The 26,079-nt window shown below is 52.9% G+C and overlaps 8 protein-coding genes across 8 annotated transcripts; 6 read left to right on the forward strand and 2 right to left on the reverse strand.

Moving 5' to 3' along the window:
• Positions 1-3,799: 3,799 nt before the first annotated feature.
• Positions 3,800-6,031, forward strand: BO70DRAFT_301581 (stress-regulated transcription factor RPN4; the record flags this gene model as incomplete). The annotated part of the gene is made up of 1 exon (XM_025539714.1): positions 3,800-6,031. One exon carries the CDS (start codon positions 3,800-3,802, stop codon positions 6,029-6,031), a length of 2,232 nt encoding a protein of 743 aa, XP_025394794.1.
• Positions 6,032-6,146: 115 nt separating this feature from the next.
• On the forward strand, positions 6,147-6,775 carry BO70DRAFT_172435 (uncharacterized protein). Its single transcript, XM_025538381.1, has 2 exons — positions 6,147-6,246; positions 6,294-6,775. The coding sequence occupies exon 2, from the start codon at positions 6,309-6,311 to the stop codon at positions 6,612-6,614; it is 306 nt and encodes a 101-aa protein (XP_025394795.1). The 5' UTR covers positions 6,147-6,246; positions 6,294-6,308; the 3' UTR covers positions 6,615-6,775.
• A 610-nt stretch (positions 6,776-7,385) lies between these two features.
• Positions 7,386-8,456, forward strand: BO70DRAFT_419133 (uncharacterized protein; the record flags this gene model as incomplete). The annotated part of the gene is made up of 6 exons (XM_025547468.1): positions 7,386-7,731; positions 7,860-7,861; positions 8,045-8,120; positions 8,174-8,205; positions 8,319-8,323; positions 8,437-8,456. The coding sequence occupies exons 1-6, from the start codon at positions 7,510-7,512 to the stop codon at positions 8,454-8,456; spliced, it is 357 nt and encodes a 118-aa protein (XP_025394796.1). The 5' UTR covers positions 7,386-7,509.
• A 4,958-nt stretch (positions 8,457-13,414) lies between these two features.
• Positions 13,415-13,772, reverse strand: BO70DRAFT_301646 (histone H4; the record flags this gene model as incomplete). Its single annotated transcript, XM_025539716.1, has 2 exons — positions 13,415-13,440; positions 13,499-13,772. Coding segments are annotated over 2 exons (300 nt in total), but the record flags the coding sequence as incomplete, so codon positions are not given.
• Positions 13,773-14,714: 942 nt separating this feature from the next.
• On the forward strand, positions 14,715-15,297 carry hhtA (histone H3; the record flags this gene model as incomplete). Its single annotated transcript, XM_025546951.1, has 3 exons — positions 14,715-14,739; positions 14,847-14,954; positions 15,020-15,297. 3 exons carry the CDS (start codon positions 14,715-14,717, stop codon positions 15,295-15,297), a joined length of 411 nt encoding a protein of 136 aa, XP_025394798.1.
• A 6,634-nt stretch (positions 15,298-21,931) lies between these two features.
• Positions 21,932-24,323, forward strand: BO70DRAFT_172916 (MFS transporter). Its single transcript, XM_025538383.1, has 3 exons — positions 21,932-22,390; positions 22,438-22,692; positions 22,748-24,323. The coding sequence occupies exons 1-3, from the start codon at positions 22,030-22,032 to the stop codon at positions 23,941-23,943; spliced, it is 1,812 nt and encodes a 603-aa protein (XP_025394799.1). The 5' UTR covers positions 21,932-22,029; the 3' UTR covers positions 23,944-24,323.
• Positions 24,324-24,379: 56 nt separating this feature from the next.
• Positions 24,380-24,849, reverse strand: BO70DRAFT_366496 (uncharacterized protein). Its single transcript, XM_025544345.1, has one exon. It carries the CDS (start codon positions 24,709-24,711, stop codon positions 24,445-24,447), a length of 267 nt encoding a protein of 88 aa, XP_025394800.1. The 5' UTR covers positions 24,712-24,849; the 3' UTR covers positions 24,380-24,444.
• Positions 24,850-24,921: 72 nt separating this feature from the next.
• On the forward strand, positions 24,922-25,894 carry BO70DRAFT_256043 (Mpv17/PMP22 family protein; the record flags this gene model as incomplete). Its single annotated transcript, XM_025538852.1, has 2 exons — positions 24,922-25,397; positions 25,552-25,894. Coding segments are annotated over 2 exons (819 nt in total), but the record flags the coding sequence as incomplete, so codon positions are not given.
• Positions 25,895-26,079: the final 185 nt, after the last annotated feature.

Consider the following 26,079-nt stretch of genomic DNA (forward strand, 5'->3'; position numbering starts at 1 on the left):
TATTGGGTTTACTGTTGGCTTTTTCTGTACTTCCCAGTAAACAGTTGCATCGGGTTGTTGATCTTGATCGTGCCGGCAATGCGAGTGGTGGTGATGTACTACATTACGCGAGGAAACTCTCGCTCGGATGGCCCTTTTTTTAAGTAGCGGACCATCTGTCAAATCAGGAAGAGGGCCCTTCGTGTCGGATCTCTGGCTCCCTTTCCCCCGGGGAAAGCAAGATACCCGTTCTACAGACCCGCCGGGTTCCATCGGTATTGGATACCAACGCCCAGGGCAACTGGGGGCCGGGGCAAAGCTACTTACCCTACCTAGATTCAACCACCCGAATCTTCCCTGCTAGATAGACTGAGGGAAACTCTCCTCGTAGATAGGCGCCAGGATTGGATTGGACCTCCCCGTGGCTGAAAACAGGGTATCCAGCCGGCCCGGCCAGCTGGGTCATGGGCGGCTCCGCAAGTACGAGAGAGAGGGAGAAGTCGAGTCTTGCCACCAGTTTCAGCTGTCTTGCTCCCATGTGGGTGGGCCTGCAACTGGGTCTCTGGGGTTCTTGACAGGCTCCGGGGCACTCAGCTTGGACTCATGGATGATGGACTACTGTCTAGTGGAGTCGGGATGCTCGAATCCAAGCTGTAGTGGCTTTTAGCTATCCCCAATCACATTGTCATGTCAACAAAGTTGGCCAACCCATGTGGATCGGAACCGACATGCCTATTCCCACCCATGCTGCAACGCATGTGCGAGGCGGCCACGTTCGGGGCAACTCAAATGGGGACTTTTTTTTTTTCCCAGGGTCAGAGGAAACGTGTCCGTGTCCGTGTCCCAGAGGGAGAAAAAAAAATCCTCTTCCTTGCATGTGAAGCGGCATAGACTTGCTCGTTGACTCAGGAACTGTCAACCAACCAGTCACACCACCTCATGTCACCTCATATTCTGTCGCGCATGGCGAGGTCCAGTCCAGGGCGTCTGGGGACGGGGAATCTGTTCGATATTCCCCGGGCGTATTCGTAATCGTACGACGCCTAGCCCATATTTCCTGCTATCCTACGATGCATGCTTTGACAATGACTCAGTTCCCATCCATGGGGGATGGGGCATGGACCGGGCGTGACTCCCCGATATAGGACCAAGGAACCATGGAACTGCACGAAACACAGCCTGTCATGCCACGGCCGAGGCGTCAGCTGACCCTATCACGCGTCGATAATTTGCATTTCATACGCAGAGACATCGCGGTTGCAGAATCGGACTCGGACTCGAACTGGAGTCTGCATAGTACATACACGCTTCGCTTCCTCGCATCCACGGCCGAGAACGTTCGGATCAGACGTGCCGTAGGAATCAGGCTGCTAGCGCGGGCAGGTCACGCTAGTGCTGCAGCTCGACCCAGCCAGAACGTTCAAGTTTGCAGTGGGCAGGTTCCGAGCCCGGGGGGCCGGCCTTGGCATAACTCCGAGTCTCGACCGTCCGTCCAAGGGCTGAGCATTCAGGTTCTCCGGGCTTCCAGCTTCTTAACAGCGATTCATTATCAATCATTCTGAACGGGGGTGGGGAGAATGCAGTAGTGCATGCCCGAAGCATCTGGTGATGGGGGATGGGATGAGATGGATGGGTCCGGGCAAGTCCGTCGGCGTCGCTGGCGGCCGGTCTCCGAGGGCTGGGTTTACTAATGTCTGACCTTGACCGACACTAGCCACATCACGGATGGAGCGGATGGGAGGCGCAGCCCTATGTGGCTTGTGGGGGGGAGCCCGTTCGCGTTGGCCGATCAGCACTAACTACGGAGTACTATCTGTATCTGCGCAAGACCCTGACGCATTCAGCCAGCGTAAATTAAGTACAGGTACCTAAGTACATGATCTTCGCCCCTCCCCTCCACAGTACCTTTTCTGCTTTGTCTCGCAAATCCCGCCCTCTCCGGTTGGTACATGTCACCTGTAAGGGCTTTCGATATTGCGGCCCGATGGAAAGAAGGACACACGGGGATCGGTATCTGGCACGGCATCAACTGGGGCCTTACTTAAGCGGGATTTTTGTGGCTGAGTCGCTGGAATCCGCCGTCTCATTGGTTGCCTTGGGACGGAGGGTAGAAAACAGAATCAATGCTCTGACACAGGTGGAGCGACCGATTTACTCTATCGGGCGCTTAGGTATGGGGCCCGACAGCCAAAGTTATCAGATAGATACTACGGAGTAAGTATCTAGTTACTACTGTACTACTATTCCTCACACTAGCTGAGGTATCCCTGCTAATTTTATTTTTTTATTTATTTTTTTATTTTTTTTTATTTTACTTAGCTGATGGAGGTTTGCTGCAGCTGAGCTTACTTACTACTTACAGTATACTTAGTAGAGTAAGGTAACTATCTTATGCGTAATGGTGGACCAAGCTAGGAAAACTCTTCACCCTAGGCACCTGGCAGGCATCTGCCGGAGATAGGATTGGAAATCCATCGTCGGGTCATCCGGCATGACAGATGCTCCATGAGGTGCAGAGGTGCATCCATCCTAGCGGAGGCTAGCGTGTTGTTGTCGCAGGCAGGTGTGGTGTGGGTGGGAGTACATTCGTCCGGGAGGGCAGGCCGCAGTAGGGCAGCAGGGGAACAGGGACAAGACAAAGGGGAAGAACAAAAAGAAAAAAAAATTTTAAAAAAAAAAAAAAGAAAAAGAAAAAGACGGGGCAGCCACAGGTAATACTCGGAGATGCCAGACACGACAACGCATTATTATTGGGGCAGATTGTGGCTTGTGCCAGTAGTCCAGCCCGGTGAAGACAAGAGTGAAGGGTGAAGATTGGGTCAGCCGGGGGTGGGGACGCAGGACGAGCAAAACTGCAGACTACGGGAGTCGCAGGAGCGACTTGTCCAGGTCCCCGGAGATGCAGATCGAGTCGCTGCGGTGGGTCTGTAGGTACTGTAGGTTAGCAGCAGCAGCAGTAGGGCGAAAGTTACTCCCTCGGCCGTACGGCTATGACGGAGAAGTATGGTTACCAAATACCGTACCAAGGGTTACGGACGGGGGTTGAGTCAGGATGGATCGTCGGCCGGGTGGGTGAGTGGTGAGTGGTGAGTGGGTGAGTGCCAGCCAGTATGGTCGGGAAACCCCGTCTGTACGACCGTGAACGACCGGCACACCAACGTCATGGGGGCTTCATACAAAAGAAGGGACCCTCCCCCCCTCCACCTCCACGCTTCCAATCTCAACTTCACTCTCAACACTCCCTCCAAACAATCAACTTCACACCATTGCTTGAATCAACCTTCTTCTCTCTCACTCTGGACTCTCTCTTGTCATCTCTGGCCTCCCATCAATCCATCCCCTCTCCCCCCCCCATTGCTCGCTACTATAGTAAGTTGGTCCCGTACCAATCTTCTACTTCTACTATACTTCCGCCTACGTCCTACACTCCCCTCCTTCCACCACCTACCGACCCCCCCCCCAAAAAAACCTTGAGTTGATCTGATCGTTACATCATTGGATCAGATCAAACTAACCGGTCATTCTCGAACTTTAGTCCTTCCCTACCAAGGATTGCAAATCCCTGTTCCTCATATCGTCTCGACGTTTCCAGACACTTCGACTGCCCTGTTGACCCCCCCGAACGATTCCGTTTCGTCTGTTCCCCATTGACTCATTTTCCCGGTTGAGGCACTGCTCAGAAGCCCGACGGATTCGACGTCTGGTGGTCGCCGGTACACACCTATATTAACCCTCTCGAGCCATCCTCGGTGGCAAATCGCCTACATCTCCTCGTCGGCGTCATCTCTCCCTCGCACGTCCAATCGTCGAGAAGCACATTATGTTCATGCACCCTTCGATACGTAAGGGTTTGATCACTGAACCAACTTCCGCCGCCGCCTTCCTCAACTATCAAGATCCCGTTTGCATACAGGACGATCAGCTTCTCGCCGATTACTCGCACGAGGCCGCTCTCCACTTCTTCGACCAACAACAACCCCAGCTGCAGACCCCATTCCAGTACCAACCGGATTTGCAGATCGTCTCTCCGGCCTCTTCCGCGCCCTCCTCACCCACTTCCTCCCCCGCCTCGACCATCTCCCGCCGTCCAGCCACAACGGTGCCCACTGATTACGCCTCGACCGTCTCCTTCGAGGCTCCTTCCATGACACCTTCCTCCTCCTACAACCCTTCCATCCACAGTTACCACTCCGCATCGCCGCCCTCGCACAACTACTTGCCTCAATACCCCCAACAGTCGTACTACTTCAACAGCAATCCGATGTTGGCACAACAGTCCGTCGCAAGCAACCACGGCTGGGAGGGCAACCTCCAGGTCCTGGGCCCGCGCCTCCAGAACAACATCTCGCGCATGCCTCACTTCAACAACCAGGAGCAGCTGAAAGCCTCCGCCAGCCCATCTTCCAGTCGGTCTGCACCAGCAGGCAACAACTCTTACCAGAGGGCAAACGGCCTGTCAAAGCCTCTGCCCACGCCCGCACATACGCCCGTGCAGCACTCGCTGTCCACTGCACAGTACGATGGCAATCAGGCTGATGCGGACTATGCTATGAGACAAGCTGTTATCGAGCAGCACAAGCAGCAATTTCAGCAACAGCAACAACAACAACAGCCCCATCACCAGCACCACTCCAGCGACTATTCGATGGTCTCGAGTGTGAGCCACAACTCGCCTGTGACGCCACAGACGGGCTTTGAGGACCTCGACGACGGATCGAAGACAATGGTTAATGGTGAGAACCGGTATCCTGGCGTGGAGAAGTGGATGGATGATTACTTACACTTCGATGCGTTTTCAGACTACAACAACAACAACAACAACCACAACGCCAACATGTCTATTGGCATTCCCAAGCTCAACCGCACTATCTCAGACATCTACCAGGACGAGCTCTACAACCCGGCCCTGGTGCCTACGCCGCAGGTGCCCAAGCAGGCGAACCAGCAGAATATGCTGGCACCGTCGTATCGCAATGTGATCGCCGATCGACTCCAGGCTGCCAACCAGGGCCACTTGACCGCACGGTCCCAGTCCCCTATGATGAACATGCAGCGGGATCGCTCTCCCTTCCGGCAGAACTCGCCTCTGGCGGCGGAATACCACACTGCTGGTCTCCAGCAGCCCCAGATGGCGACCAGTGCGCCCACCTCGCAGAACGGGGTGAATCTCGGACAGTCATCTCACGGAGAGTCGAACACCATGTCCCCCAAGGACGCCCTGTTGGACTTCAACGAGGGAGACGACGCCGGACTGCCCCTGTTCCCGCCCTCGTCGCAGCCAGACTTCAACCTCGGCGATGCCCTCAGCGGACTACGACGTGAGAGTTCATCTTCGTTCCAGCCGTCCCAGAATTTCACCACCATGGAGAGTTTCCCGACTCAATACACTACGCAGGGACCCACCCAGCAGTACTCCTTTGCTCAGCCGCAGCAGAGCCACCGCCAGCCGCAGCAGCAGCAGCAGCAGCAGCAACAGCAGAACAACCTTTTGCACCACACCCCCGAGTTCCCCGCCTCTCTCCCTCAGTTTGAGTCCACCGGAAGCGATATCCTCCCGTCGACGGAGATGACCTCTCCCCCGGCACAGCCGAAGATGCCCCTGCAGCCGCAGCCTATCAAGGAGGAGATCACTCGGCCGGTGAATACCTCGGCCGACAGTGGCACCTACACCTGCACGTACCACGGCTGCACGCTACGGTTCGAGAGCCCTGCCAAACTCCAGAAGCACAAGCGCGAGGCGCACCGTCAGACCACGCCAGGCGGCCACCTGGTGGGGCGGGACACTAACGCCCGCAACTCCCAGGCGGGTCCGCATAAGTGCGAGCGTATCAACCCGTCTACAGGCAAGCCGTGCAACTCGATCTTCTCGCGGCCCTACGATCTCACGCGGCACGAGGACACGATCCACAACGCCCAAAAGCTGAAGGTGCGATGTCATCTGTGTACGGAGGAGAAGACATTCTCGCGCAATGATGCGCTCACCCGGCACATGCGCGTGGTGCACCCCGAGGTCGACTGGCCCGGCAAGCAAAGGCGGAGGGGCAGGGAGTGAAGCTCGGGTGGATTTGATTACCCTTTGGTCCCACCTTCGGGTGGAGGACAGAACCCCCCCGTTCGGCTTTTCCCCAGTTGTGACAGCAAACAGCAGCATGGCGTTCCACCGTGCCGGGGGCAGCTTCAGCCTTCGTGAGTCAAGATGACGCGCGACCGCCTTTGACGTCATGGGCTAGGCCCGATCGGGCAAGGACTCGCTAACGGGCCCGGATCGCCGGAGCACGCTGCCTGTTCGGGCGCAAGGGCCTCAGGCCGTGCAGCCCGAAGCAGCGGCGATGACGTCATGGCGAGTCTTGATCGGGACTGACGTATTTGCTGGAGCGCGACTGATCGATCGGTCCAATTTCCTCCATCGCCGGATGACGTACATGTTGTCCCCCCCCCTTCTATCCCCAAAGAGCAGGTCTTCTTTGCGATTCTTTCCTTTCTTTGTCATGTCGTGCGTGCATGCCGTGGGTCTTAGATCTCCTCCTGTTTATTATTATTGTTTATTGTGCTTGTGGAATATTCGGATTTATTGTCATTGTGTCATTGGGTCATTGGGAATTCGGTTGCATCAAAAGAAGCATCATCATTACTAACTCCCCTTCCACGGCGGGGACTCGGTCTGTTTTCGAGCCAGCACGGCCTGGCGGTTACGAATCCTTTTGTTTGGTTACGCTGTACTATACTGGGACTTTACCGTGTATGATTGTTACGTTGTGATGTGTCGCACGTTTTGATATTTTTTTATCTTTTCTTTTTGGTCGGTTTGCATTGGGTTGGCATGGGTGTGGATTTGTGGCTTTCGGCGCGCAGATTGTCTGTCTGTCTGTCTACTGAGACTTATTTATTTTTTTCTTACATATGGGCTGGGCTTGTACAGTATGGAAAATGTATACATACACTGAAGATATTTGACTTATGTTTAGAGAACTGTTGATCTCGTTGGGCATTCACCTATCCATCTGTTCTATCTATCTATTCATTCATTTATTCCGCTCTCGTACCCGTAGCAACCAAACCAAACCAAACCCACTGCTACCCAACACCCGAATAGGGGCTGGGGCTGGTCCGCCGCTGAAGCTATTGCGATAGTCCCGTGTAGCTAACTAGCTATAGTAAGGTAGTCTTGACTAGACAGTGGAAGTAGACTACGTCTGTAACACTGGGACTACCACTAACAGCCAGACTCATAATTGGGCAGGAGAGCAGTCGATCTCTCTCTCTCTCTCTGTCTCTCTATTTCCATTTCCAATTCCGCTCTGAATCAATAGGCAGTAGTGGTAGGTAGGTCCCAACCCCTAGATAGTTAATAGTTAAGGCAGCAGCAGACCAGGCGGGGGGGGGGACAGCGCCCAACCCACCAACCCACCAGCCAGCCAGTCAACGAACTAATGAACGAATGAACGAACGCATACCCTTGGGGACTCTGGGGCGTTCAAATCCCGCGTATAACCATCCACTGATCCATCCACCCACTCCCCAGCCCACAATATGCAAAACGCACCTGAGACAGCAACCCCGTCGGAGTTGAGTTTCTTGACATCATCCCCACTTTGGGGGGCTGGTGTGTCTACCGTCTACCTACCTATGGGTATGATGTGCCTGGGAGAAGATGGCGCATGTGTGGTGTGGTATGGTGTAGTGTACCTGTACCTGTACCTGTACCTGTACCTGTACCTGTACCTGTACCGCTGGCTGCATGCATGCATGTATGTATGTATGTATTTATGTATGTGTGCGTATGGTGTTTCATACATATATGCCTATTTACTACCTACCTACCTACCTACCTACCTGGGTACATGGTACCTATGTACGTAGGTACTTACCTATATTGGTAGAGGTAAGTACTTAGTTACATATGAAGTACCTACATGCCAGCGACATTCCATTTTCTTCTTCGGGGTTTTACTTTATCATCCAGATTTATTTTTAAATTCTTTTTTGCTTCCTGGAAGGGATAGGGATAGGGATAGGGATAGGAATATGGTTACCTGTAGTTGTGGTGTGGCTGTGCGGAATGCAGTTTTGCTTCTTCTAATGTGCTTGGAGTGGTGATTGGTGATTGGTGTCATGGCTTGGTGTTTGATCATGATCACCGGGTGGGTAATCTCCGATTTTTTTTTTCTTTTTTGTTGGCTTGATTTGGGTATAGATACCTATTCATGCTAGGAGTACTGTGGTAGAGTAAGTTAGGTAGGTAGGTAGGTAGGTAGGTAGATAGGTACCTGACTGACTGGCTAGATAAATAGGGTATCTATCTATCTATCTGTCTATCTATCTATCTATATTCTATACAGATACAGTATGATAGACTGTGGATTTATACTGTCTATGTATTATGTATATTACACTGTCTAAATCTATATTCTATCTGCTATAGTTGGCCTTAAGGTAGTAACTAGACATCTTACTTAGTTTGTCAGATGGATAGATAGATGTACTCTGTCTATATAACCCGGGTAATAAATAGGTACACAGTACCTACACCTACAGTATCTAGCCCAGTGCCTACCAATCCATACATCCATCGCCAGATACAACCCCCCCCATATTAAAACCACAACATAGCACCAGCACGGAAATCCCCAAAAAGGCATTCCCGAATCCTGAGCATCACCATCCATCCATCCATCCATCCATCCACAAAGAGCAATCCACCTACCTATCTACCTACAACTGACGTAAATCCCATCCAAAGTACTTGAGTACTTTACCAATCCCCCTCTCATTCGTCAATGGCTCACCCCCCCCCCTTCTCAGAATGAGAAGAATCCTGGGCGTCATTCCTCACCGGACCGCGAAAACAAATTTGAACAAATGAAATCACTGCGGGGCGGCGGGACGGGTGCGTGTGGGGCCTTCCTTCCCTGTCCACTTTGTCTTTTAGGGTTAGTGTCTGCTTAGTGTCTGCATGGCGGTGGGGTGGGGATTTGAGTTCTGGATTTGATTGACTGCTGCTGACGAGAGCTTTCCTGGATTTCGATTTCCGAGTTCTGGTGCGGAGGATCTATCTAGTACTATTATGTAGTGGGCTGGGGGGGAGGGGGGAGGGGAGGGGAGGGGGAGGGGAGGGTGGATCGTACTTTGTGGTGGCTTGTGAGATGAGGTTATTCCGTACGGGGGGTTACGGGGGTGGTTTGTATGGGGTTGGGTTGGGTTGGATTGGATTGGGTGGATGTTTGGGGGGTGTATGCTGTAACTATCTATCTACTAGTTACAATCTACTATCTATGTGCCAATTGAAGGTGTATTGTGTACGTACAACTAGATTTGAAAAGATCTCGTACACTTATGGTAAGTGGTATACTACGCCGTACTAATGTCAACGTCAACGTCAATGTCAGAGCCATTTCTTATTATTATTTATTATTTATTATTGTCGGGAGTGATCCAAGGTTTGTGGGGATGCGAGTCCAATCCGTACACGGTAACAAAGTGTGTGGTCGATCTGTAGAAGGAGAATAGTTAATGGGCCGGTGTACTTTGTAACGGTGCACAGTCCATCTTATGATCGGGTGCAAGGACCAGGAAGGCTACCAATGGCTCTGATTGAATGATTGAGATTAAGACTGCACAATGGACGGCTGTGGTGATGTGCTCCTGCTCCTGCTGGGCTCTCCGTCTCCGCGATGGACCGACGATCGGGAATCTCTCATTGCAGGAATTGTCCCGAGTTGCATATCTATCGACATGGATCCGATCACTCGGTTTGGTTTGGAGCACTGGTACTTACCTTACTTTACTAACTTACTGACTTACTTACGGACGTACCTTTCCAACGGGCCCGGATCATGTTGTTTGATAGCATGACCTGCAGTGTCGATCATGACAGCATGGCGCCATATCCAGCAGGGATTCCGTCCGACATCCTGGTCGGCGACCAGCTAACTAGCTAGCTGCTGACCCAGATCGAAGATGCCAGATGGTGTCATTATGATCGGGATCTCGCATCACAGTAGCAACCATCAGTTCTGCCGAAACTAAAACTGAACAACCCTGTGGGGTGCCGCTATCTGCATCCACTACCGTGGTGGTTTCTTGGCCTGTAATTTCAAGTTTACAACGGGGGAAATCTTGCTCGTGGGGTGGACGCTCGGTCGATCGGTCGGCGCATCAACTACATGCTACGAAAATGGGATCAACCATGCCTTTCCAGGCAAGGGGTTAGTTATCACACGTCCTGCAACTCGAGCGATTTGGCTGTCTGCGGCGGGAAGGGCCACGGGGTCGGTCATTCCAACTTTGTTTCGGTGTCGTGGGCGCGGAATGGTGCGCTTTTGCTTTTGCCTCGAATGAGGTAGGTTCTGATATCGTCCAGACGTCAATGTTGAGTATCCGCTGTCCGTCCAAGACCTTGTCGTAGCATGCTCACGCGGTCGGAGCCATGTCTGATCTTCACAATATGGCTGGTATCGTTGGGTCAGTTGGGCGCTATTACGTCGACGGTGGCCTTCGATGGAAGGTGCCCTTTCAATGGCATTCCTCAACGTTGTGTCCGAGCCTGTTCCAGTCCATTGTCCAGGCCATGATCCCAGACCATTATGTCATGAATTCCCGTGACGCTGGACCCTTTGCCTCCGGTAGCAGGATGATATAGTCGGTGATAACTGGAGATCGTGACTAGTTGCCAATCTGTTCGGTTTTCATTCCTATAGCAGATTGTCGTTCGATGATCCCCCGCTCGATACGCGTCTGTTGTCGACCGATGGTCAGCGGAGCGACAATCCCTAGAACCCAGCTCGTATCAACAGGCAAGGCTCAAGTAGGCAAGGCACGTTCGTATCCCGGTCTATTGCTCTTGTGGGTGGGTATTGTAGCTCGAATGCCCATCCATCGATGTCTCCTCTGGTGTCAAACGGCAGTCCCCCGGGTGTCTTGCATACTGCAGTGCTTGCTCGCGTGGCAAGGCAACGACCCTGTGAGCAAACTAGTATTCTCAGCGATGTAAACCAACGTGTCTATCCCCAGTCTTTCCATTACCCCCATTTCCGTGGTATATTCTGGTCGATTTCTGGTCCAGGAATGACGATAATGGTATCCTGCAGGTTCGTCAACGACAGGTTGTGTGTCGAGCAGATCATTCATCCGGTCGACTTCGTCTTATGGGTCTGGGAGACATGAGCTTGGTGCCATTTGAGACGGACCTGTCGCTTGGGGCCGATGTTATACGAATCCGGTGAGTCTTTGTTGTCGCGGTGGGTCTGTCTGTCATCCGTGATCATTCATGTAACAACGGCTGTATAGCAGGGTAGACGACCACCACACATATGTCTGGTTTCTCGCTACAGGGGCAGCAGGTTGTATCCATAATCCAAAGGGGAGCGACCAAGGTACGAAGCAGAATCTGTCGTTCTTCCACCGTTGGACTGCACTGTTCCAGGGACGAACAGTTCTCCGATGCTATACATCGAGTCCTCGACATTCCATTCACAAGTTCGCGAGGCATGAATTCCGAACCCTGCGGTCGCAAGATATTGCCGTTGGTGAGCCGGTACCTGGAATCAGAGGTCAGACCGGTGGTTATCACGTCACTATGAATTCCTCCGCGGTCCATCGGCGGTGGTCTTCAAGTCTCCCCGGTATAGATCCTAGCGAATCCAGGCGTCGGAACCGTCTCGCACAGCTGCATCTCAAATTGTTGCGCAGAACATAGCAGAGGCTCGGCAGGATCAACACATCAAGCGGCGTCGTGAAGAACCCAACCCAAGACGCGTTGCGTCCCAGCCAGCCCCGTGACCGTGACCGTGACCGTGGTTCAGGCAAGCCATGTTGTTGGCCTGGGGCAGCGCACGCGGGCAGCGGCCATCCCAATCGGGACCCCCGACAACAACCACCCACCCAACCACACCGATCACAACGATGATTCGCAGCCAAACCACGCTCGTTTACTTTTATTTGCCATATATATATATTCGTAGACATATCACCATCTCCAATCTCAACTTGATCAACAGCTTACCCGACCGTGGAAGCGAGCATCATGTCCCCGATCTACCCTGATCTTGTGGTCGAGTTGAACCCCGTCGAGCTCGATTTGAGTTGAACCCCCCGGTTCAACCCGCAGTTGGGTTCAAGTGTTCAAGTGGTAGTACGGAGTAGAACTAACCTATCTATCTACCTACTGCGACTGATTCTGGTGCACGGATTAGCTCGCTTTGAGGCTAGGCGAGGCTATGATCTTGCGTGTGGTTGCTGAGGGACTTGTGATCTCTAGCTGGGACTTGCTTCTGGGATTAATCTACATGCGTAACTGTGGTCGAATGGTCTTCAAGTGTTTCTGCTGCTGCGCGACCGTCGTCGGCTGGGTTGTACGATATTCATGCTTTTGGTGGTTTTTTAGGATTTACTTCGAGTGATGCTGGGTTTTTCGATTCTTGTAGTGTAGTGCCGTGTTGTATTTGTATGTCTGAGGTACTATATGTACGTTGTATATCAAGGTGGGAAGCGTGTGTGTTGGTGGTATGGATAGTACTAGTATATATATATATATATATATCTGGAACCGTGGATAAGTAGGTAGGTGTACCCGCATAGAACTGCCGGCGTATTCTACGTGATTTTTTTGGTCATGAATATATATATATCTCCAAACACCACCATAATATTAACTAGCATATTACGATATTCTAACTAAGCTTGAATTCCTATCAATACCGAATATTTATTTTGATTTATTTTGATTTATTTATATTGTGCATGGAAAGGCACTTGGTGATTTCTCCATTCGCATCGAATGCCGAAGGCCGCCGCAGCTCGACTGCCGGGAACGCGTCAGGTAGTAGCGCGTACATCGTCGACGTGGGTACAAGTGCACAACAGCGAAAACTACGGGTTCAGATCAACTTGCACCAGCACTATGCTTAGTACGATGTTCGTTTTATTTATTGTGAGAATAATTTAGTCATGAGCCGGAGAGGGGACTGACTAATGGAGGAGAATGGGTAACATGTATTGTAAGATAGCCAAGGTCACACCGAAGATTAAAAGACAAGATACACTGTGCCGACGCGCGTAATCATAACAAACTAAACGCGATAATTCGAAAATAATACTTTTTTATCGTCTTTCGACTGTTCGTATTCATATGAGATCGCGTCGTGGACCGCGCGATCTTCTTTAGCCTATGGCACCAGCCGAAGCATAAAGGCCGCTATGATACAGAGATTCAACCACGAACACTAGCAGACCAGTAGTGGACGCGTAATAGTAAAATAAAGTGCGATAAAGCAAACCCAGACCCATGATACTTGTAATGAAAAGATCAAGAACACCCCAACGTCCCAGTCATACCATGAACCAACCCGAAAAAGCAACCCGTCGCGTCACCGCTGCGGAAGGACTGACGCGCCGACCGCGCAGGATGGCTGAAAGAAAGAAGCAAAAGGAAAAACGCTTAACCACCGAAACCGTACAGGGTGCCTGAGAAGGAGAATGTTAGACGCGTCGTAGGATAGCCTGAAGGACAAAAAAAACTTACGGCCCTGTCTCTTGAGAGCGTAGACAACGTCGAGGGAGGTGACGGTCTTGCGCTTGGCGTGCTCAGTGTAGGTGACGGCGTCACGGATGACACCCTCAAGGAAGGTCTTGAGGACACCACGGGTCTCCTCGTAGATCATGGCAGAGATACGCTTGACACCACCACGGCGAGCAAGACGACGGATAGCGGGCTTGGTGATACCCTGAATGTTGTCACGCAAGATCTTGCGGTGACGCTTGGCGCCACCCTTTCCGAGACCCTTTCCACCCTTTCCACCTGCAGACGCGTCGAGTTAGTTACCTGTTGATGAGATCGATGATGTGGTGGAATGCTATCCAAGATCGGAAAGGTGGATCGACTTACGGCCAGTCATTGTGACGGTTGTTTTAAATGAGATAGAGTAAAATTAGAGTTGAGGTGAAGGAGGTGAGGAAGGTGGAGATAGTTGGGCGTTAGTGAGTCGATGGATGTAAAGGGAAGAGGGCAGAGGCATCCATGGGACGGGCGATATTTGTATATCGCCAGGGCGCGCGGGGGGAGGTTGTCGGAATCACACGCTAGAGCGCGGATCGACCAATCAGCGGCCAGGATCCGGCCCGGCGGACTTGATCTGTCGGCAACGTGACCGAACCATGCTGATTGCCAGGGTATGGCATTGATCCCCCTGGGAATGCGCCCAACCCGCCAGATCAAGGGCGAGAGGGGATCCGAGACATTCCTGACGATGGCTGCCAGCCTCTGGAAGGTGCCAATTGAGGCACATTCCGGGCCTGAGGTTGGGATCAGGAGGAGGCAGGGTGAGGCAGGGCAAGGATGTCGAAGCCTGATCCTGCGCTGTGATTGGCTGCCGCGCACTAGGGGCTCGCTTAGCGCTGTCCGCCCGACCGCCTTCCGCGTTGGTCAGTCCCGCCCGCGACCTTTTGATTTTCCCAGCCAAAGGAGCGCCCCGAAATCACGGCTTATGGTGTGCTGCTTTCCGAGCGTTTTTTTGATCAAAGGACAGGCGCGCTAAGACCGCCCTTCCGCTGCTGGCAAACCCAGATCACCACCCACCTCTCGCTTACTACAAATACCGCCCCCCACCCGCCTCCTCCATCCTTCTTCCATCTCCTCATCCCGTCGACCACCTATCTATCAACCAACCATCGACCTTTCATCAACAACGTCATTTTTCCATCTTCAACTCGACAAATTCCATCAAACCTGATCCACTACAATGGCCAGAACCAAGCAGACTGCCCGTAAGTCCCACCTCACTGCCCCGTCCTCTCGTGGCGCCTCCCCGCGTCACGGTCGCGACACCCCGTGTCTCCATCCCCAACATCCATCGCTAACTATATGACTACAGGTAAGTCCACTGGTGGCAAGGCTCCCCGTAAGCAGCTCGCCTCCAAGGCTGCCCGCAAGGCCGCCCCCTCCACCGGCGGTGTCAAGAAGCCTCACCGTTACAAGCCCGGTAAGTTATCTCTGACCTCGTGGCACACCTGTCGTCGACGCATCCAACTAACATCCCGCCCCCAGGTACCGTCGCTCTCCGTGAGATCCGTCGTTACCAGAAGAGCACTGAGCTCCTGATCCGCAAGCTGCCCTTCCAGCGTCTGGTTCGTGAGATTGCTCAGGACTTCAAGTCGGACCTCCGCTTCCAGTCCTCTGCCATCGGTGCTCTCCAGGAGTCCGTTGAGGCCTACCTTGTCTCTCTCTTCGAGGACACCAACCTGTGCGCCATCCACGCCAAGCGTGTCACCATCCAGTCCAAGGACATCCAGCTCGCCCGCCGTCTCCGCGGTGAGCGCTCTTAGATTAATTTCTAATGAGTCGATGCTTTTTCTGGTTGGCTTCTATGGGAAGGCGATAACGGGGTTTTCTTTCTGTCTTTTTTTCATGACTACTGGCGATACATGATGGGTTTGCGAATTTCAAATGGGTCTCGGCAATGGGTTTTCGTTTCTTTGCTGCGCAAATAAATAGTAGCTGCCGATTCAAGCGGCTGGGGTGGAATTGAATCATCGGGACGCATCCGAATATGTACATTAAACACAAGGCTTCTGGCTTCTATTCGACGTGACTGACTTCTTCGGAGGCGCCACCGGATGGCATAGACGCGAAATTCAGTATCTACGATGAAACAATCCAACCCGGTTTGAAATCGTCTTGTTTTCCCCCGTGTAGTTGTAGGGAGTAGAGGTGTGACTAGACTGGCTGTACGTACGGTCGCACTCGATTTCTTGCTGTCTGGTCGTGGTGGTGATACGACGCGAGCATGCCACGAGATTTACGGTCGCCTTTTGGGTCTAACCATCTATCTACGTCCTGCACAGAGGAATCATGATACTGTACAGACTGCCAGTCTTCTACCCCCCCGTATGAACACGAGATGGTCGTTGAGCGAAGGGTGCCTGATCTGAGTGATGATCTGCTGCGACCGTGCAGGAGTCCCAGAGTCCAGGAGAGGAGTCTCCCGATGTAACCTCAGGGGTGGTGAGCACTTGGTCTCAGCCAGCTAACCTTACCGGGGGTTACTTTTGCAGAGTCTTCTTATCATGGAGTTGCGTACGGCTACGGATGTTTCTGCAAGAGAGAGAAAGAGAGAGAGGGGGGAGGGAGAATGGGAAAGAGAGAGACAGAGACAGAGAGAGAGAGAGACTATGTGTTATCAGGAATAGAATGGTTGGAACTTGTCAGAGAACGATGTCACCCCTATAGTTTATCTACGTAGTCTACGAGACAGGATCCCCTGCCGAAATCAGTATCATAAGAAGCGCTTCAGCAGAATAGATACAGATACCACGCACGTCTCTTTTATCCAAAATCCCTACCGTAGGATAAGAATCCAAGTAGAGATGAAGTGGTGGTGTTGGTCCGGATATAGTTCGGGCGGAGAAGGGGGGGGCCGCATTGGGCACTATCTCGGATGGGATGGGTGAGGAGAACGACCGACGGGATACAAAGTGGGTAGATGGGCTATCGCTAGATTACCAACATCAACCGGGTCGCTATATGGGCTGAGTGTGTATTGGAGGGAGAGTCATCTGTTCTCGATTAATCTGACTCCGTCGAGAGTGTATTTCGTCTCGGGTGTATATCGGACGGGCGGAAGGGAGATATATACATCGATCGGCTCGCGGGGAGTCTACCGGTAAGAGAGATATCATGGTTAGCATGCACCAACAGTTAGAAGTTTTCTTATGAATTGTAGATATATCGATATCGACCTTACTGAAGACATCCCTCTCATACGAGAGTGCTACATCCTCCGCCCTGTAGAATGGCTCGCTCGAGGCCGGGTTATCGAATATCTCGATTCTCGCGCTTGACAACATACGCCCGGGTGTCTGAAACCGTCCGGCACGTAAGTTCCTAGTTCTATCCCATCAACCACCGGTCGGTCGGCATTCAGGACAACATGCGCTCGCTCGTTATATCAAGGGATGGTGATGACTGTAGCGACATCGGGGGCTCGTTTTGGGCCATAGCAGACCGGAGGATCGGTATGGTATCTACTCGAGCGACGAGATTAGCGACATAGAAGCATCCGATAGGAATAGGACCAGAAAAAACCCGCCTGGAAATGAGGTGCCCCGCACACGACAGTGCGATAGATCCTTTTTGCTCGCCCGCAAATAACCCCCCCAGAATCCCAGACAGGCTTGTGGTGGTCGAAACAGCCGAAAACCGGGAACGTTGCAACCCAAAGAACGAGACGGGCTGAGACGTGGTATGCCGCATGCGTTGACTGGGTTGTCCGCTTCGATGGTGGGAGGACTGGCAATGGTTTTGCCAGCAACAGAATAATGTGTCGGACTTGGTGCTCTATGTAAAGAGGATTGTGTGACCAAGAAAAGTTGGATACCGTATCGATGTCAATGGTGATACTATATTGACTCGATGCCGATAACCTGACAGCGAACTGTGACGGAAGGGGAAGGAGCCAAGCGATCACCTGCCATCGTCCGGCTCTGTGACACTTGCGACTTCCTTCTCTGGTTCTTGCCATTTGAGCTGAGCAGCGGGGTTTCGACCGCCTCAGTCTCGTCTCTGCGACGCTCGAACGGAGCAACTCCATCTGCTTAGACTTGGAGGGAACCAAGCTGGTCAAGTGCAACTACCGATGTTTCGACAGAAATGATAGGGCCTTTGATCGCGTATGTACCTGTTTTAATTCACATTTTAATCATATGCTGAGAGTTCGAGTTCTTTGCTTCGAATAGGTGTGTGGGACTGGCCCACCCATACCTTAGTTTTACGATAATTAGATACTCCTTCGCACACCAACAATGGCTTGCAGATATACTACAAGACGTCCAACCCACATGGGATGGGAAAGCTCTAAATCATACTCTCTAGAATATCCCAAACTGAGGAAGAAGCGTGGTGGCATCTAACAGGACGATGGCAGACTTGGACCCAGATGAGTCTTAGCGGTGTCCGCTCAAAAGTCATCGCCTCGTGGATCACAAAACTGCCCGTTGATACAGTGTCATGCCCGAGTAGCTTATCTGCCATCTCCTCGATTGCCATGGTAATTGATATGAGCTTGGTGGTATGGGCATGTGCCTCACAGGATACTTGTCCCTGGAGAGACGTCTGTCTGCTTGGTGTTTTCCCGGATCGATCGCCGTGCGGATGGCCCGCTGCATTCCCATTGAATAAAATCGAACCGACTGCTTCTCAATTCAAAGTGATACGACGAGTATGGAAGGAGCGAAGGGCGAAATAAAACCAACAGGCACACATCTTGTAATGGCACAAGACATAGCGATCTCAGCGCCCCCGAGTTAAGCTACAGAAAAACTGTACACAAAACGTGATTACTACCAAAAAAAGGAACAAACAAACAAACAAAGACCAGAGCGAAGCTGGGAAGCTCTTACCTGGCAGTAAGTTATGCAATGAGGATTGTCTGAAGTCCGAGTTGATTATCAGCCTTGGCCAACCGTGAAGACTGCATCATCTTGTTCCAACATCCAGAAAACGACTAACTCATTAAGAGCATCGACTCCTGGATTCATCCTCACATTTCAGATACTTGTCTTTGTTACACCTAAATATTTCGGTGGCCACTCATCTCTGCTGTTCACCGCCGGCTGACCGATGGCATATGAGGTGTTTAAAGCGAGACACTGGTAAATAAAGCTACCATTTTCTGAGTAGCAAGCTGTGCCAAGTGGACTTGAGGTAAGTGTCCAGAACGTTTATAAGAGAAGCTGCTGATTAGATCTTTTATAGTGATTGCATTGACCCGATATCTCCGTCACTGGCCAAGAAGCTATGGCCCGGATGAGCCGCCCAAATTGAATGATCATCATTAGAACTATCCACGAACAAGAGCTTGGCCGCGCTCTTCTTCGAAGTCTTCTGATCAGCCTCATCTTCTAGTCTTCAATGACCCGAACATCACCAGGTCTAAAGAGTTCGAGTTTGAGGCCAAGAAGTCAGAAATCGAAAGGTTTGATACTGCAACAACCGCAAGAGATCGAGGACCAAGCAATCCTTGGCTACTAGCAGCAGCACCCATTGTATCGAGGATTGCAAAAAGCTCTTATGAACGTTCCAAGATTGTAGTAAGGCTGGACTTTGCTACAATTATACATGGCCGGTCGCAGTCGGTATCCCCAATCTCTATACCTCTGGCTACAAACCCCACTCAAGATTGAGGATTTCAGCATGGTGGGAGCTTTTTGAATACTCTCCAGGTTTCTTGTCAAGCAACCAAGACAATTCTGATCAGGAACCACCACAAAGCTAAGCTTTAATATTGAGTGGGTGTGTCAATTAATAGCTTCTTGCCTGAGGCCACATCATGAGAATAATCCTGCTTCCGCCTCCACTGGATACCTCAACTGCAAATTCTATTATCCAGAAAAGAGCCTTAGGGACCTAATCGTCAGTCCATCGTTCTCTGGATATCCCAATATTTATTAAACCCACGCGGCTTCCACCGGGAGAACCGCACACGTACCCAAATGATCCAGGAGTGGAACTTCACTCTGATGGCAATCGAGGTTAACGTGAGCAATGTACTCTGTACGACGGAGAATATCGACCACATCTCAGCACCATGATCTGCGCACCGGACCAATGAGTGGATGCCTCGTACAAGCAGAACTTCAGACGAGGTGTTATTTCCGACCAATTTCAAGCCAGACTCATGTTCGATCCAGAGCTAGCAAGGGGCTGAAGCTTGAGCAGCTTGCGACCAATGATATAAAGACATCGGGATACTTACCGCTCGCTACTGCGACCCCCTGCTAGGTTGATACAGTCCGTACGGAGTAGATAGACTACGGCGATGAGCCCGAGAAGATCAGACTCTAACCATTCTGGGATTTGGGCGTGGACTGGACCGCCATCGAGTTATCAATAATCGCCCACTGGGGGTCTATCTACACTATGGCGTATCTACTTTAAGTTCATCGGGGAGGCATGGCGACCCGACGGAGAGGGTTCAATGAGCACAGGCCGCACCTCCTCCGGCAGCAATGGGAGGCATGATCGGATAAATCCGCTGTTTGATGCATCACACCCGCAAACTCCCCGGACATTGACAACGGGCGCTTATCAGCCCCGGTTGGGCCTATCACGGTGGCGAGATGGGGTAGGCACCACTGCATATCCCACTCGTATCCATGCCGGTTTGTCGGTAACTAGATAGCATGAGGGGGTTATGGGAGCAAACACCGGTCAGTGTGACCATTTTTAGCCCGACACGGTCCATGGCCAGTCTGCTAGTGCCACAGAGGGTCTGAATACGATGACCTGATGATCTGGTGCCCTCGGCTCTTTTTGCCTCTTGGCGGACGTGGTTATTAATAATGGGTGAGTCACTCAGGGATGAGGTTGAGCATACGCAACTCATGCCAACTGAGACAATAATAGTGGTGAACATTATTTCCCAGCGTGAACCTTAATGAGGTGGGTTGACGGACGGCACGGCCGAGGACGGCCAGGCCGATGGATGATGATGGACCATGATCACGGCATGGATGACGGATCGGATCATCAGCCCTGCTGCCATGATCTTCGGAGGGCGAGTCATTCACAAGAGACTGCCTCTTGAGACTGAGCATTGAGTAGATAGACGGATATCCATCCATCTACATGCAGTCCATCGACAACCTGTTGGGGCCAACTGCCAGCTATCTAGATGTCGAAATTAACCCGATTAGCTGGTCCTTAGCCTGTTACACAAAAACAGCCTGGTGATCCACGAAGGATCCTTCGGTCAGACAATGTCGGATGTGTGCCCCAAATGAGATAGATGGACTGGAGATTCCGGACGAATCAGCCGAGCCGGAGGGGTAGCGTTATGTGGCATTATTTGGCCAGCCTGTGCAGCCTGTGCAGCCCGCGGTTGCACACTGCGGCACACTGCTGCACACTGCCTGCACACACCGCAATGTGCGGCCAAGCCTCTCTTATGCTGTCGGAGCCCCTCCGCCTGCCGCCTTCTCGAACCGGCAGGTGTGGTCCCGCCTACCCTGATCGGGCCTAGCGAACCGCGGATCACCTGCCTTCCAGAACCCCGCTAGCCCAAAGGAGACTGTTATGCGATAACCCGTACTTCACAATGCAGCCGCGCATTATTCTTCTTTATTCTTATTCCTCCCCTCCCAGTCCCAACACCAAGCCTTTGTCGTCTTCTGCAACAGTCCACCTTTGTCTTGTCGCTCCCTGGCTAGACACGCGGCATTCTTGTCTCTGACACTGACATCTTGCAGGTCGCATCTAGCAGAGCCTATCCGGACCTCGTACCACTTTGCCACGATCGATGGTTCGTCCCTGGCTGAGAAGGTGCCTGGTCGTCTATCGGATTCTGGACCTCGGTACTTCCCACGTCGAGGCGATAGCTGCGAAAGTTCCTCGCCAGTGGATCCCCCCCCCCCACCACCGGGATTGGTCGGTGTAGACTAATCAAAGGCGAAATTGCATCAGAAATTGCTTGCACTGGCTCCATAATGCCACGAGGCCCGCGAATTCGCCCATGGATCCTGAGCCTCTTGGCCCACCTCGGCCGAGCCCGCTTGGTCTCGAGGGGAGTCGAGGCATCGCTCGCGCTAGGATGCGGTGCATAACTCGCTCCGATGCGAGGGAATCGGCTGGTTGCCCCCTTTCTGACTCGGTTGGGTTGTGCTTTCCCTGGTTCGAGCTACTCTTGGCCTTCGGCGCAGCTCTTCCCCATAGATACCTCGCTGAAACCGGTGTTGATCCGAGGCTAAAGCAAGCCGATTAGTAGTGGTGACGCCGCTTGGCAACCACCCAGGAGAAGGGAACAGAAATTTCGTGGGCCCGTCATATCGGTATATATAACCAGGGGGTCCATCCCGGTTCGTAGGCTCTGTTTAAAGTTTGTGATCATCCCGGATAATCTTATTCCTCCTCGGTGGATGGAATTTTGAGGCCATACACCCTGCAACTGACTGCCATAGCAGCCTTTGCCGCTTCCAGTCACCTCTGACGAGTTTCACCATCCGACTCGACTGCCCCGACGCCGAATCCCGAGCCGATCCCGACCTCAAACGACTACTTTCCCCATGGCAAGCGAAAAGGGCGCTGGGCTCGAGAGCCCCGAGAGTCGCGAGATCCCATACTGGCGCCTGCTCACCGATCAGGGCGTTCTGACCCAGGAGATTATCGACCACCACTACCCTGGCTCCGGCACCGACGAGGATCCCTACGCGGTGACATGGCTCCCGCAGGACCCCCGGAATCCGATGCAGTTCAGCGCGAAGAAGAAATGGACCTATACCATGGTGATGGCCATCGCCACCCTCGCTGTTGCCCTGGTTTCCTCGGCCTATACCGGTGGTGTTGCGGAGATCGAAGAGCAGTTTCATATCAGTACCGAAGTCGCAACCCTCGGTGTCTCCCTCTTCGTCCTTGGCTTTGCAGTCGGTACGTCTCTTCTCTTCCAATCCCTAAGCATATCTAACGAGGATCAGGTCCCCTGCTGTGGGCTCCCTTCAGTGAAATGTTCGGCCGCCAGGTCATCTTCTGCATCACCTATGCCGCCCTCACGGCTTTCACCGCAGGCAGCGCCGGCTCCCAGAATGTCTGGACCCTCATTATTCTTCGCTTCCTGGCTGGCTCCTTTGGCTCGTCTCCGATGACCAACGCTGGTGGTGTGATCGCCGATATGTTCACTGCGAAGGACCGAGGTGTTGCCACGAGTCTGTTCGCTGCGGCGCCGTTCCTTGGTATGTTCAGCTTGTGGACAAATAGCACCGAGGATTTCTGCTAACAAGTTACTAGGTCCCGTTCTGGGTCCGATCATTGGCGGCTTCCTGGGCATGAATGCTGGGTGGAGATGGGTGATGGGCTTCCTGGGTGCTTTCTCCGGAGTGGTCTGGATCATCGGCTCCCTCGTGGTTCCCGAGACCTATGCGCCGGTGCTTCTCCGTCGCCGCGCCGAAAAGCTGAGCCAGCTGACTGGTAAGATATATCGGAGCAAGCTGGACATCGACCAGGGCAAGACCACCCTCAAGACTGCCTTCAAGACTGCCCTGTCCCGCCCGTGGCAGCTGTTGTTCCGGGAGCCGATCGTGTTCCTCCTGTCTCTCTACATGGCGATCGTCTACGGAACCCTGTACATGCTGTTCGCCGCGTACCCGATTGTGTACGAGGAGTACCGTGGTTGGAACCAGGGCGTTGGCAGTCTTCCCTTCCTGGGCATCATGATTGGCATGCTGATCGCCGTCACCTACAACATCCTCGACAACAAGCGTTACATCCGGGTTCAGGACGCGCATGGCGGCTTTGCGCCTCCGGAAGCCCGCCTGCCCCCGTGCATGGTGGCGTCCTTCTCTATCCCGATCGGACTCTTCTGGTTCGCGTGGACCAATTACCCCTCGATTCACTGGATGGCCAGTGTTGCGGCAGGGGCTCCCTTCGGCTTCGGGCTGGTCTTGGTGTTCCTGAGCAACTTGACGTACCTGATCGACACCTACACGATCTTCGCGGCGTCTGTCCTGGCGGCGAACTCGGTGATGCGGTCCGTGTTCGGTGCCGTCTTCCCTCTGTTCACCACCTACATGTATAACAACCTGGGCATCCACTGGGCCACCTGTATCCCGGCGTTCCTGGCCCTGGCGTGCGTCCCGTTCCCGTTCCTGTTCTACAAGTACGGATCGGAGATCCGCAAGCGCTGCAAGTACGCGGCCGAGTCAGACGCCTTCATGCGCAGGATGCTGGCGCAGTTCATGAAGGTGCCCGAGCCCCAGGAGGAGACGCAGGTGGAGGACGAGAAGTTCGACCGCACCGAGGCGCCGGCCCCGGCGACCGACGTTGTCAGCGGCGACTCCGACTCGGGAGAGGAGCACATGGCGGCGGCGCACCGGGTTCACACCAAGGCATCGACGCACACGGTGATGTCGCAGCACGAGTCGCTGTACGAGGGCAACCCCTACGACATCGACCGGGTGCACACCCGGGAGTCCTTCAAGCACTGAACCACCTGAACCAAAACACCCCGATACCTGATACTGTGACACTTATACTACACACTACTCCCTCCCTACTCGACGATGGGGATAATATTTAGTACTTATTACCTCCCGACTCTTGAATCCAGACACGGCTCGTGTCGATTTCGAAATGAGATGCGAATGACGGCAAGAACAAAAAAAGGCCGAGGGGAGGCGCGAAGGAGGCTGAATTGTTAAGACGACTTGCATGTTGATATACCCCGTTTGATGTTTCTTTTTTTTCTTTTTTTCAGCTTGCATTTGCATGATAGACGGCGGAGTTCTAATGCCCGGGCCATGCGCCCTACCCGATCCATATAATGAATAATTCTGCATTGTATTGTTGCTGTCCGGTTGAATAGTAACTAGTTAACTAGTTAGTTAACTAATGTGGATGTTGATTTGTAAGACGCCTCGGCTCGGGGTTGCCGCGTAGATAATCGCTGGTAATCTCGGAGATCGAACGGGCCCTCGGCTACCGCGGGCTTATGCGATCCCGGATAATCGATCTTTTTTTCCCTTTTTTCCCTGAAGACGGATACAGAGCACAGTATACTTGGATTCGGACCTGTTCGATCGGTGCGGTAGCGGTAGTATCTCTCTTTCTGCCCGACCATCCATCCCACCCCATCCCATCATCGAAGACGTGGCCGTTGGTTGTCGATCGATCGAGTCAGTCGTTGCGCCCGTCGGTCGCCCGCAGGACAGACAGAGAGAGAGAGAGAGACTCGCCATCCACCGCCATCCATCCATCTATCCTCCCTCTCCTTTTACATGCGTTGAGAACACTCACGTACACCCATTATACAAATATACAAATCAATACCTCTACGAGCCTCTACGTCACCTACACCCCAGATAACCCGTCCAACCGCAACAATGAACGCCACCCTCATCCCCCGCCGAATAACGCGATCACCATCCTCCCTCCCTGTCCCTCACCCTCACCCTCACCCTCACCCTCTCACTCGCCAACCACGCCGACCCCTCTCCTCCACACCTCCCAAATCCGAACCCAATGTCCAGAAACACACCCAGACCCCGACCCCGATCCCCCACCCCCGCCCTCACCCCACAGCCTCCGCGCCCGGCGCGAGCGCGAGCGCGAGCGCAGGCACAGGCGCAGGCGCAAGCTCGGGCTCAGGCTCCCTCATCCAAACCCTCCAGGCCGGCCCTGCAGGACGACTCGTGAAGGCGTATTCGCGCGTCCAGGATAGACGACCCTACGCGACGCAGGTGGTCAGCTCGATCGTCATCTACCTTTGTGGGGATTTGAGTGCGCAGATGCTGTTTCCGTCGGATAAGGCTTCTGCCGGGGGGGAAGAAGGTGAGGGTGAGAAGGAGGAGGAGGAGAAGGGGGGAAAAGGAGGGTATGATCCGTATCGCACGATGAGGCATTTGGCTGTGGGTGTGGGGTCGAGTATTCCGACTTATAAATGGTGGGTTTTTTCGTTTGTTTTTGTCTGCTTCTGTCATTCTGTTGTGTTTTGTGTGTGTGTGTTTGGAAGGGAGGTGGTTATTCGACCCAAGAGGGAGAAGAAGAAAGAAAGAAAGAAAGAAAGAAAAGCAAGCTAACTGTGTGATGGCGAATAGGTTCATGTTCCTCCACCACCACTTCAACTACTCATCCAAACTCCTCTCCATCCTGACCAAGGTCTGCGTGCAGCAGGCAGTCTTCACGCCCGTGTTCAACACCTACTTCTTCAGCCTGCAGTCGCTGCTGACGGGCAAGTCGTTCGAGGAGACCTTCGAGCGCCTGAAGCTGGCCCTGCCCGTGAGCATCACCAATAGTCTGAAGCTGTGGCCCGCCGTCACCGCGTTCAGCTTCATGTATGTGGCGCCCGCGTTCCGGAGTATCTTCTCGGGCGTGATTGCGGTCGGGTGGCAGACGTATCTGAGCTGGTTGAATCAGAAGGCCGCGAGGGAGGTTGAGGCCGAGAGGGCGATTCCGGTGGATGTTGTGGGCGCGGTGGCGATGAAGGTGTAAGTAAATATTTGGTCGGTCTCATTTGTTGGTATATTTGATATCCTGGTGGGTTTGGTTGCTGGTATAGAGGCTATAGATTTAGACAGATTATATAGAATAGACGTCGATACAGGACAATGACCGTGTATATGGAT

Source organism: Aspergillus heteromorphus, assembly GCF_003184545.1.
Source record: "Aspergillus heteromorphus CBS 117.55 chromosome Unknown BO70scaffold_44, whole genome shotgun sequence".
NCBI classification, from domain to species: Eukaryota; Fungi; Ascomycota; class Eurotiomycetes; order Eurotiales; family Aspergillaceae; genus Aspergillus; species Aspergillus heteromorphus.

Coding starts and splice junctions, on each gene's coding strand:
- BO70DRAFT_172435 (XM_025538381.1), top strand. CDS start 6,309: ATGACGTCATGGCGAGTCTTGATCGGGACTGACGTATTTGCTGGAGCG.
- BO70DRAFT_366496 (XM_025544345.1), bottom strand. CDS start 24,711: ATGGATGGATGGCGGTGGATGGCGAGTCTCTCTCTCTCTCTCTGTCTG.
- BO70DRAFT_172916 (XM_025538383.1), top strand. CDS start 22,030: ATGGCAAGCGAAAAGGGCGCTGGGCTCGAGAGCCCCGAGAGTCGCGAG. Junction 22,391..22,437: donor CGTCCTTGGCTTTGCAGTCG/GTACGTCTCTTC, acceptor AACGAGGATCAG/GTCCCCTGCTGTGGGCTCCC. Junction 22,693..22,747: donor CGCTGCGGCGCCGTTCCTTG/GTATGTTCAGCT, acceptor ACAAGTTACTAG/GTCCCGTTCTGGGTCCGATC.